We start from the raw sequence: 13,117 nt of genomic DNA on the forward strand, positions 1-13,117 counted from the left end.
CAAACTAAAGAATAAATGACACTGGAATGCAATTTGTCAGGTAGTGGATTCAACTGATAAGCACTTGTCAACATGACTACAACTTATTCTCTAAGTTCCTCAGTGAATTTTATGACATGTGGTTGTATCAGTGGTGTTGTCTCAAATGTGGTAAAGCAACTCAGGAACACGGTTCATCCTACAAACCTCTTCGTGAACAAGGAGCAACGAGGTGAAAACTGAAATTGATGTTTGAGAACTAAGGGGTATTGGAGGATGTTTCATGAGAACTGTGTGTGTGTGTGTGTGTGTGTGTGTGTGTGTTTGCGTGTGCATGTGTGTGTTACAATATAGAGAACACTACAGACCACAGATGGGGAGGTGAGCATTTGTAGGGGATGATGGTGACATGACATGAGATCTCTGCCTCTGAACATGAACAGTTCTATTTCCATACACTACATGCCCACTGTGCAAAAAAGTGTGTCATTAATATGTCCAAAATGTATTGAATCCAGTCTGTAAAAGTCTTTAAAAGTATAATATTGTTTACATTGCATTGTATATGTAGATATCACTTTTTTTTCAATTGATGAATGTCTCAATTTGGACTGTAACTCTTTACATGTTCTCCTGCTGGCCTGAGTTTGAGTCCAATTGGATGCTTCTTTCTTTCTATACTCTGTATCACCCTCATTCTCCTTCTCTCCCTTTTCTTTCTCAATTAATTAAAACAGCAAGGTGGGTGGACTGTTTGAGGAGGGTGGGATTATAACTTGACTGAGGTGAATTGACTACAGAGCAAATCACCACATTGCAAAAGTTGCCATTACCTGACTAACATAACTGCTGTCAAGGTGGGATGATAAAATGGTGGATCCTTCGACTGATTACTGGTATTATGTTTGAAAAATACACAAAACAGAGATTAACCACTTAACTGTCCTTATTGAAGCAACACTCAGCCTCAACAAAATCACAGTAATAGTCCTATAATATTCCTAAAGGAATTCATAGTGTGTCAGTGGTACACACACACACACACACACACACACACACACGCACACACACACACACACACAGCCATAACAAAAAAACAAACAAACAAACACACAGACCCAACAAAAAATCACTATAGGGTCTTATAGTGTGTCTGTGTTACTCAGTAGTGAGTTTATAATGACCTTTTTGTACTGTATGGTATTTTACCACCTATGATATTCCTATAATATCCCGACAATGTTCCTATAAGGACTTATAGTTTTGCTGTGATATTTCTTTAGTGTCCTTATAAAATATATTTCAGGATTACTATAGGCTAGTTCTTATGCTAAGGGAGTATAGTGAGGCTTATAACTTAAGGTGTAATTCCACCTGGATAACAATAGAGGGAACCAAATAGCCGCCAATGGACGCATGTCCTTAGAATAATCAATTTATCCTACCCGTCTTTTCCTCAAGGTAGAGATAATTATCGTAAACAAATTACAAAGTGTTGGATATGACGAAATAAAATGAACGACTGAAAGGATATCTACGGTTATGATTTCATTATTCACTCTGCTCTCTTGTCTGCTTTTATCTGATTGGGTATATAGGCCAAAACACATTGTTTCCTCTCTGTAACCCCACCAGCTCCCCACCCCCTGAGAAAAAGCGATCTTTGCCACTGGTGCCGCAGTTCCTCTCAAGTCTTCAGTTTGAAGTCAGTCGTATTTGAACGTGTTCCGAGCCTGAAGTGCGCACCGTGCCTGCATGCTGTTTGCAGGGATCCTGAATACACCACAGTGGATCAACCAAGGACACAGCTTTTGAATTCAACTAGGTTCTTTTAAATGTATGTTTGAGGGTTTTTTTTTATATGTCGCATGGATGATAAGACTTGAACAAAAAAGTTGGCACTTGCAGGGGACAACTGCAGGGGTCAATACAGGCTCCTTTGCGTAAATGCCCCACTCGAAACATGTATTGCGCAGAATCTCCACTCACTTGCGAGTGATTTACAAGGAGAGGGACGCATCTCCATCTCACAGGATGCGAGTAGTGTGCTAAATGTTATTGCATTGTTTTGGGTTGGAGTGCCAAACTTGCGTAAAGGGATAGCCTATCGGACAAGTATTGATTATGTCTGCGATACGGAGGAAATTTGGCGAGGACTACCAGGTGGTGAACACCAACCGGGGCATGACTTTTTCTGCGCCGGTGAAGAGGAAGAGGCAGCGGTTTGTGGAGAAGAACGGCCGCTGCAATGTCCAGCACGGTAACCTTGGCGGGGAGACCAGCCGGTACATCTCCGATCTGTTCACCACGCTGGTGGACCTCAAGTGGAGGTGGAACCTACTCATCTTCATCCTCACCTACACAGTTGCGTGGCTGGTCATGGCTTCAATGTGGTGGGTCATCGCCTACATCCGTGGCGACCTGAGCCACGGCGGCCACGACTCGTCCTACACCCCGTGCGTCGCCAACGTGTACAACTTTCCCTCCGCTTTCCTGTTCTTCATTGAGACGGAGGCGACCATCGGGTACGGCTACCGCTACATCACAGAGAAGTGCCCGGAGGGTATCATCCTGTTCCTCTTCCAGTCGCTGCTGGGCTCCATCGTGGACGCCTTTCTCATCGGCTGCATGTTCATCAAGATGTCGCAGCCGAAGAAGCGCGCGGAGACGCTGATGTTCAGCCAGGACGCGGTCATCTCGCAGCGGGACGGGAAGTTGTGCCTCATGTTCCGAGTGGGGAACCTGCGGAACAGCCATATGGTGTCAGCGCAGATCAGGTGCAAACTCATCAAGGTAGGCTACAGGTTACAGATGAGCTGCTCAATATGTGCAAAAAATCAGGTCACCATCAATTAATTAATAAGCACATTAAGGCGCAGTGAAAATAAACTGAGAAATGTTTGCGTCTTCCACTTAAAATGTCATTATCAATGTTGGGATCAAACCAGTTCCTTTCAGCATGAGACGGGATTAAATGACATTCACTTAATTTGTTCTGAAATTGCTCATTATGCTTTATGAGTGCTTTCCAACTCATGCATTGAATTTCCATTCATCCCCAGAATTGATTGCATCCCCTAAGGGCCACTAAGATGAATTTGCAGAGAGGCTGTAGGGTTTTAGCCTGAGGTTCCAGTATAAGATGTATTTTAATGAGTGACCATTTTACACTTCCCCTTATGCACCAAATATTTCAGTGCTGGACTCTATGCTGAACACAGCCTCTTACAGTACAGCCTGTCTTAGTTCTGTCCGTCTCTCTTTCCCTCCCTCTCTCTTCTCTCTCATTTGTGATCTGCTGAGTCTGTTCTCTGGGACATTAGGGGTTATCACAAACACTGTCCCTCCCCAGTCAGCAGAATGGCGGTCAATGGGCCGTATATCTAACTTCAACCTCTGCATCAACTGTCTGCACATGAGATATATGGCTCCCCAGGGGACACTAGGTAGGAAATCACTCTTATTGACTGAAAGATGCATTGAACCAATTCTCCTCCTATACTGAGTGGGCCACAATGAAGTAAGGACTGTATTTCCTGTGGCCACGCTTGCCTGAAGACACAAATGCCACTAATCTGGATCACTGAGAGCTGAAAGTGATATACCACTCTACGGAGTGTATTCTGGTGTCAATATGGTTGTTTCAGCGTCGAAAATATCTTGAGGATGAAAGGAGAGGCGAGACAGACAGCTGCTGTGTCGCCCTGCCTGCGATAAAAGGAAAAAGGGACACACTGTTAGAACTTCACAATTTCTAACCAAAAGGATTCCAACTCACAATATCAACTACTGCAATTTCCAAATCACGGCTGGTTGGGTTTTTTTTGTATCGGGGTAACAGTGTTTCAGATGTCCATCTCAACAATATTTTTTGTTCTGTGTAGAATCCATGACCTAGAACTGGACAAACACATTGATTTCATTATATTCTACAGGAGTACATCACATTTTTCACAGCCCAATATTTTTTCAGGTGCTGAAAAACAAAATGATATAGAAAAATCTGTGTCCACATGCATCACAATTCACACTGCAACTGCAATATTCAGCACAATAGTCAGAACATGAGTTTTTGTTGTTAATATTGTGTAGCACTACACAAAAGCCCTGCATTTGCTCACTGTAGCAGGCATCTCCCATACATGAGATCTACTTTTTTTCCTGACGTCTAAAGGACAGCAGTGCTTTGTTGTGACAGGAGGAGTTAGTAGTGCTTTTGTCCTCTCTGTGGAGTAGCGTGATGATCTCAAGTGACAGTTTATGATCTAAACCTCGGGGGAGAGTCTTACAGTGCAGTAGAGGTGGGAATCACCAGAAAGCTTCCCAGTATGATGCTGACCACGATTCCTGGACCACAACACAATAATATGGTTATACTTCATATTTTATTGTGAGTATTGTGATTTGATCTTGACATATAATATAATTTACTGCTCTGTAGTATTTACTGCTCGGCCATTGTCATTTGTCATTGGACCATAGTAAAAAGGTGAAATAGTATCCCTTAGAGCAATAAACATCAAAATCAGTTGTACATATGAACATGCCATGATTTAATAACTCAAGACCCTTCATGCATTACTCTTTTGAAGACTGGTTTTTATTTGATAGAATCTTATCATTCGGTCTTTCATTGATAGCCTTGAAATGCAAAGAAAGATATAGTGTCTTAGCATCAATTTATCAATACATTATCATGGAGGAAAAAATGCAATGTGATCCAGTTTTCTCCCTCCACAGAAGCCAGATCAAGTAACATTTCCTCCTCTGCAGAGAGTTACACTATATCTGTACACTATACACTGTCTTCATCAGGACATATTGTTGGATTTTCAAAGTGTTATTTAAAAAAGAATGAAAAGTTACAGTAAAAGTACAATATTCCTCTATGTGATATACTCTGCTGCAGTGTTTGACCTAGGTCAGTTTTGTCTGCACACTGGGCACACCAAGGTTACAGATGCTGCCTTGGTAGAATTCCCTTTTTTTATGGCACATACAGCACTACAGCTTTCTCGCTGAGTAAGAGTTGTTGGGATAGTTTACATTATGTTCTATTTTTGACATCTGAGCGCCCCGAGGAACAGCGCGACAGCTAGTAGTTTGAGAGACATGAGATTTGTGCCTATTCTGTTCTACTTCATAACGTTCAAAGTAGAACAAGCTGCACCGCTGCAGTACTAATGCAGGGTGGATGCAGTATGGAGAACCAGGACTGTGGCTACACTGCAAAAAAAATCTCCATCTTTGCAAGTTAGTCAATCTTGCATTTAATTCTAAAGTCTTTATCTTAAAACAAGTAAATAAACCTCCCTATGGTGTGAGATAATTACAATTAATTATAATTATAAAGTTGGAAGGAGGTCTTGTTTTCACCCGTGTCTGTCTGTCTGTCTGTTAGCAAGATATCTCAAAAAGAAAACAAGCAGATTTGGATGAAGTGTGGTGGACAGAAAGCCTTGGCCCAAGGATCAGTTGATTAGATTTTGGTGGTGATCTGGATCTGGAATTTCCACCATTAGATGATTATCAATTTTTAGACAGAACTATTATGCTGCGTTCATGTGCTGGTGGGAAAGTCTGACATCTGTGACTTCCAAGTCAGCTGCTAAACGTCATTCCATTTGCGTGCTATTTCTTTGGAAAATCAAAGCTGGAAGACAAATGATAAACAAACATAATTCGTTATGGAGGTTTGTGCTCTACCAAGTGCCTTCTAGTTTCATTTGCGAACAATGTTGTTTCACTTCTATGTCTCGGACAACAGGACAATATCTTTAAACAATATCATGAAACAGATGGAGTGAGCTGCCTTATTTATAATATACTGCTACATTTATCTTTGAAAGTCTTGAAACAAGTGAACCTGAATTGGAAACAAGTAAAACAGTCTTAGCTCTTGCACTATTCCACTGTAGCATGGTTGGGGGCTTCTACTATGGCTCTGAATGTACGTAACTCTCTTCTATGGTAATGGTATCATCTTCAAAATGACAGTGGTGTTTTCATTTCATGTTTGTTGACAGTGGTGTTTTCATTTTAGCACACATTCCAGTGTCACTGTGGGACAAGCAGTGTAGTGAAAGTGACAGTATTGTATAGCAGATTGACTCTACATCACCCTCTACTATTATACTTCACTGTGGAAGGTAACACACGTTTCAAGGTCAAGGACTGTCAACACAGCTGACTGGAGAAATGAGGCATGTTGCAGTAAATCCTAATGACGGAGCTGTGTAAAAGCACTGCGACATGGCAACCACAAGCATTTGTCAGGGCCGCTTATGGGTAGTAAATTCTTATGGGACCAGGACACTCTGGCTCCTGCCAAAAGTTATTATGGTTCATTACATTCATGATCAGCACTCATGTTGTTTATGCAATATGATTTTGCAGAGATGCTGAATTAACTTTTGTTTGTTGAAACAATCTGTGAGCAAACTTTGACTTGAAAAAAAAACGGATTAAAGGTAAAACACACACACTTGTACTCTTGGAAAACTTGTAAATTCACATTTCTGCAACTTTTTAAGAAAAAAAAATTTCTTCTCAAAGCAAATGATCATTTCTGATAAGAACGCAACCCATCAAAGTTCAACATCAACCCAAATAAGCACAACATTTTCACAGCATGGTGTTATGGTGCAGTTACAATTTAAACAGCTTTGGTATTAGCTGTTTTCAATTAATATCTCAGGTCCTGATTTCATAAAATGATGCAGGTAGCAGCTCTGCCCGACTAGGAATGTCATCTTAACTTTGGCACTATTTTTCCTTGGGTTTCCAGCGTTGTTGCAGGCTGTCAAATCAACATCTATCATAAGCCATTAAAGAGCAACTTACACTTTACAGTGACATCACACTCAGAAGACCAGAGAACACTTGAAATTAGCAGTGAAGGCAGACCATTATTGTGTCCATGGTCACTGACTTGCAAGTGCCTGCTCTGCAATTTTTGACTTCAACAACAAATTAAATTATCAGAAGAGGCCAAATTATGCCCTGGCATGGCCCTGCATTTCTCAATAACCCCCGCATATCCATTTGAAAAGACACTTGCCCTTGAATTACCATTTATGGGGCTTTGATTTATGAATCAATAGAATGCAATGACGCAATAACCGACACGCCACTGACAGAATATCATTTTAAAGCAGAGACTCATGTTTGCATCACTTAGCATCTAGTTTTCTGGCAGTGTATAGAGGAAGCATGCGCATCACTAGGGAGAAAAAGTGCTTGGACAAGAGAGAAAGAAAAGGTGAAATATGTCAAATGTGAATGAACAAAAAAAGATGGAGAGACAGAGGGGAGAGATTGACAGCTGGGTGGAACTGGGTGGAAGCTCTTCTCAGTGAGGCGGGTGCATTGCAGGGGGTAATTGATAAGGGACAGTGCTGCTGCATAGGCTGGCCAGGATGCAGGCATGTGGCTAGACAGCCATGCAGACGGGCATGTCAACGTGACTCGACACATCTGCCATGGTCTGACTCTGTGGGAAGAGCAGAGAGCAAGAGAAAGAGAGAGAAGGAGAGGCATAAAGAGAGATGGGAACAGTTGAATTAGCTCTTATGGTGCTGCTGAGAGATTGGGAACACTAGCTCAAACGCGATGACCAGCTGGAACATTTAGCAGCCGCACACATGAATTCACACAGGCACAAACACACTGGCACACAGTCACGTGCATGTGCACACCCAAGCATACACATGCACAGACATACACACACACAGGCACATGCAAACATACACTTGCATGCACACACATGTATGGGCACACACAGGCACACATGCACATATCACATACACACACACAGGCACATGCACACACTGAGTTTCTCTTTCTGTTTCTCTGTCTCTCTCTCACACACACCTACGCACACACCTACACACACACCCACACACAACACACACACACACACACACACACACTCACACACTCTGTCACCGAGGAAGAAGTGAGTCACTAGGGAAAGGGCCTGCTTTCACTCAACCTGAATCTCAGGTGGCTTGGTAAATGAAGCATTCCCTCTATATCAGGTCCTCTTCCAAAGGCCATTAATTTCCCCCTTGTGGCACTGACTCTTTAGCATCAGTAACAGATCACACAGGCTGTCACCTTGTTATAACCATTCAGTGTCAAACACATTTCTCCCTCCTTGGTAGAGGTATAATTTAGCAGCAATGCTAGTACTAATCAATGGAATTACAGTGTCTCTGAAAAATTATAGATAGCGGCTTCTCAGCAGTTTCTCATCGTTTGACAATGTAGTTCATTTTTTAGAATGACTTAAATATGCTTTTCCAGGAAATTGGTTTTCAACCTCATTGATTTGCACTAGCATTTCTAACAAATGTGACACCTGCCTGCAGTATCTCAATAACAAAAGCATTGGTAAGGGTTATTTTTAGATGGACTGGGAGGAGTCCTAAGTTCAAAATAAATCAGACAGACTTCTTAAAATCCTGCACTAAAACTTTGGAGTCATTGAAGCTATAAAGGTCGTTCCACTTGCTCTCTCCAGGTATTGGAGTGAGGAAACCATTAACAGGAATGGAGATAAACATAAATACAGGAGAATCTACTGGAACAATGCCATAGTGGTAATGCAATTCTGCCCCTCTACCTCTATAAGATGCAGTAGTGCAGTTTGGCAGCTGGGACCAAAGTGAGGGGAGGGGGAGCAGGAGGCTTATCAGACTGTAACTGGGTTGGTTACTCCCACATTGGTGACATCACACTGTACACAAAGTATGCAATTACCTCAAAGCACCAAAGGGAGATGTGAACCACCTGAGGGAAGAACAATCTGCAAATCACCACAAAATACAAATCGGTTACATATGGGTTTTAAACAATAGCCTATTCAGCTGAAAAAGTGGTTATAATGTGCAGTAAACTCTAATAGGGAAGGTGATGAGACAGGCTCTGATCTTTATTCCAGGGAATGTGTGCAGACAAAAATGTTTGAGGAAGGCGTGTGATCCATTACAAGACTGTTCCCTTTGAAGACAGAGGGGTTAAGGGAGGCCTTTTGGCAGCCTTTCTTCCCAGTGACTTTGAGAACTTTTTCTTCACTTCAGTTGTCCTCTTTCTCATTCTTTCCCACGTTGCTCTCTGAGGATGCAAAACATCGGCCGTCATCCTCATCCCTCTTGCATTCGGAGTGTGTCTAAATGCAGTAAACATGTAACACAGGCACTACATCTTCCCTGTCTGCGTGCTCCGGGAGCAGCCATCACTGCTGGTTGACACTCGTTCTGGCAAAGGGCGAAGGAAGCAGCTTTCCCTCACCAAGGCAAGCCAGGGATCTGTGGGCACAGACGTCTTCCTGTGAAATGTCACACCCTTCTGTCCTCAACATCACTGTGAATACAAATCACAGTCTGTTTGCCATCTGTGGACCAAGTGGCTCCTCACTCAAAGGCCCAGGGCACCACCTTGCATACAAGTGAACAGGAGAACCATTTGAATCCAGCTATAGCCGAAAATAACTTAGTTTGGGTAATGAATGTTATCTGTAGGGACAGAGGATTTAATTTGTTATTTTTTTTGCATTTTATCCACTTATTTAAAATTGGGATTGTAGAGATCAAAGCAGAAGAGGCAAAGTCTAGACATGGGTTGTGCCAGGGTTTTTATCTTTGGCCTTTGGGGTTCCAAAACCGTTTCACTATCTTCTGAGCGCAGGGAAGCCATTGGCTTCATTTCTTCGGTAATGATACCCCTTCCTTTGTGGATCGTCCTCTCTTTTGCATATCGGATGGATTAACAGGCATGCGATTGAAAGGAAAAGAGGATTTATAAGCTCTAAGTATCAAATTTTCTCTCCTTCCTTGAGCCTTCTCCATGATTGCATATTTTAATTTGAGAGCAAATGGAGTACAATACTTGATCTGATTGTGGTGTCTTCCACTTAATTTTTTTTTCTTTTAAATTTGAACTAAGAGCAAGCACTAGTGTTTTCTCCATAATCTAATGATACTTGTCATGGAGGCCAGGCTAATGCAGAGAGTTTCAAAGCAGTCTTAATGTGCTGGGAATGAGGAGGCCTCCACAGAGAAAATCATTACCACAGAGCATCCCAAACTACAAAAGATCCCAATGCCCATGCTCTCTGTCAGAGATGTGAGATTTGCACTGTAGTATTAGGCAAAAGAGAAGTAAAAGGAAAACCAAGTGAAAGGCGATGCGGTTCCTCTCTGTTCAGTTAAGCTTGCTTTTACACTCTTATTCTTACCTCTAACAGGCCTGTGTACCAAGATGTTTAATCCATACCAGATCCAGGGGTGCTGTTTTGTAGCCCAGGGGTTCCCAAACTTTTCAAGAGTCAAGGGCCTCCAGATCGATACACTTTAGACCCCAGACCCCCATCTGAGAAGAGTCTCTACTCTAGGTGGGGAGATAACAGTGGGGAGAGTGAAACCTCAGAATGATTATTCTGACTGAGATAACTTCTTGTGAATTAAATAACAGCAACATAATTGCTAGGGAACCTTTGGAACCCAATCAAGGGCCCCAGGAGGTCCCCGCACCCCATTTTGGGAACCACTGCTATAGCTGACCCTGCACTAGTGGTGGAAAAAGTACTCAAATCCTTTACTTAAGTAAAAGTAGCAATTTCATAATGGAAAAAACTACTTCATTAAGTAAATAGTAAGTAAATGTTCTGCATTCAAAAATGTACTTGAGGTAAAGTATAGAAGTATTAACAATAAAATATACTTAAGTAACAAAAGTAAAATTACTTATTCTGAAGAAAGAAAGTCCCTTTCAGAGTGTTAAATTATTGAAGCATTAACCTGTAAGAAGTATTTTAATGTTGTAGGTCTAACTGCTCCATATAATGTTGGGGAGTTTAAACTAACATTAGAGCTCCACTACCAGCGTTGCGTCGCGTTGCCATCACCGTTGCGCCAGCGTGACGTTCTCTCTGCTCCACAGAGCGCATTGACTTTTGAATGGATTTACCAAAAAACAATCAATTCAACTTTATTTCAATGAGGGAGAACGCGTGCGTCAGCCATCGAGAATTGAACCTCGGAGATTTTTTCGCTTGGACGCAGCCATCGGACGCGATGCGGACGCGATGCGGACGCAACGTGACGCGAGCAGTGGAGCATCTTTCAGTGCTGGTAAAGGAATCATTCCTTCACTGCCTGACACCTGATGGCTGTAGTGGAGCAGGGCCTTAACAATGCAACATATTTTATGAGCTTATTGTATATTTTGCATCTAAAACCTTAGTAAGTAAAAAGTCCAATATATTTCCCTCTCAAATCTAGTGGAGTAAAAGTCTCAGAAAAAAAGTCTCACAAAATGGATATACTCAAGCACCTCAAAATTGTACTTAAGTACAGTACTTGAGTAAATGTACTTAGTTACTTTCCATCTCTGCCCTGCACTCTGACCTCACTGGAGAAGGGGCAAGTTAAAAGAGAATTATCCTATGGCAATCGATCAAGTATCACACAACCTGATCACTCATTGTAAGTTGCTCTGGGATAAGAGTGCTAGCTAAATGCCTTAAATGTAAAATGTCCTGATCATCTGTGTCTCCAGTCTCGCCAGACGCCAGAAGGGGAGTTCCTGCCCCTGGACCAGTGTGAGCTGGATGTGGGTTTTGGGACAGGGGCGGACCAGCTCTTCTTGGTGTCGCCCCTCACCATCTGCCACGAGATCAACACCAAGAGCCCGTTCTTCGATCTGTCGCAGCGCTCACTCATGAACGAGCAGTTTGAGATCGTCGTCATCCTGGAGGGCATCGTGGAAACCACTGGTAAGCAGCAGGCAGAGATTTTTTCTTTCCAAGTCATTTTTTGTATTGCAATTTTGAAAGCTCCTTTTTCCCTAATCTTTTGTTTCATCGTCATTTAGCCCATGGCCTAGTGCAATTCCCTGTAATATAAAATCAAATATTTAACAGAATGTTTAATTTCATGGTCTTTAAATATTCAATAGCACAAGCCCTTCTCTGTCTCTATCGCTCTTTTTTAATATCTCTGTCTTTCTTTTCCCTCAAGCACTTCTTCTCCACTTTTCATTTCCGTTCTGTCTGCCTGTCTATCTTTATGTAATAGCCCGCATTCTACAATGTCTTCGTAACTCCGTAATCCCTCCCTCCTGTCTCTTTCTTGTCTTCTCTCCTTGTCTTTCTATTTGAAATATTCTTCTACATTCCTGTCTCTCACCCTCTGGTTTTTCCTCCGACCTCCGCTCCACCTCCCATCCTAGGTATGACCTGCCAGGCCCGGACATCTTACACCGAGGATGAGGTGCTGTGGGGCCATCGCTTCCTCCCCGTCATGTCCCTGGAAGAGGGCTTCTTCAGAGTCGACTACTCCCAGTTCCACAACACCTTTGAGGTCCCGACGCCTCCCTACAGCGTCAAAGAGCAGGAGGAGAAGTCGTCCCTGACTTCGCCCAACCCTCTGCCCGTTGCACAAACCCCGACCTCCCCTCCTCTGGGTAACGGGGGGCGTGGAGGCCGCAGGGAAAGGCTGCTATCAGCGGACTGCGCAGACCATATAGAGGACCAAGTACACAGGCTGCCCAGCAAACTCCAGTGCATGGGCTCCACCAAGGAGGAGCACCTCCGGAGGGGGCTGAAGTCTGGGACAGCCCTGCCTGGGGAGAGGGCATCCAGCACAGGAGACCTGCCGCTGAGTATTCGGAGGTTGAGGTCCAGCTCCATCCCTGTTGCTAGGCAAGGGCAGCCAGAGGAGCAGGTCCAACTGTTGGCTCTGGATGCAGATCCTGGGGAGGGGGAGCTGGAGAAACACAGACTGCCACCAGCTTTTAGCTCCATCACTGCCCCAACCCCGACCTCAGTCCAGATCCCCTTAGCAGGGGGTCGGCCAGAAGACAACCTGCCCGCCAAACTGCGCAGAATGAATGCTGACCGTTGACTTTTTGGTGACTATCATTAAGACTAAAAAAAAAACCTTGAGAACTGAATCAGGCTTGATGGGCATTGCAAGTTTTCAACAGGTAATGGAGACTACTGTGATATCAATTTTCTTTTTCTTCTGCAGATTTTGTCCTATATTTTACATTTACTTACTGGCTTTCTACTAAGTTGTCCATTGCCATAAATAGAAGGACAACGTCAATAAGCCATCCGTCCGCTCATGCTGTG

General features: G+C 43.0%; 1 protein-coding gene across 1 annotated transcript; it reads left to right on the forward strand.

Annotated features, from left to right (window-relative positions):
* Positions 1 to 2,103: 2,103 nt before the first annotated feature.
* Positions 2,104 to 12,887, forward strand: LOC139663800 (G protein-activated inward rectifier potassium channel 1-like). Its single transcript, XM_071542545.1, has 3 exons — positions 2,104 to 2,772; positions 11,542 to 11,758; positions 12,214 to 12,887. The coding sequence occupies exons 1-3, from the start codon at positions 2,104 to 2,106 to the stop codon at positions 12,885 to 12,887; spliced, it is 1,560 nt and encodes a 519-aa protein (XP_071398646.1).
* The last annotated feature ends 230 nt before the right edge of the window (positions 12,888 to 13,117 follow it).

Source organism: Centroberyx affinis, unplaced genomic scaffold, assembly GCF_046629955.1.
Source record: "Centroberyx affinis isolate AG114_WGS23_722 - 3 ecotype Tasmania unplaced genomic scaffold, CSIRO-AGI_Caff_v1 ptg004123l_1, whole genome shotgun sequence".
Taxonomy (NCBI): Eukaryota; Metazoa; Chordata; class Actinopteri; order Beryciformes; family Berycidae; genus Centroberyx; species Centroberyx affinis.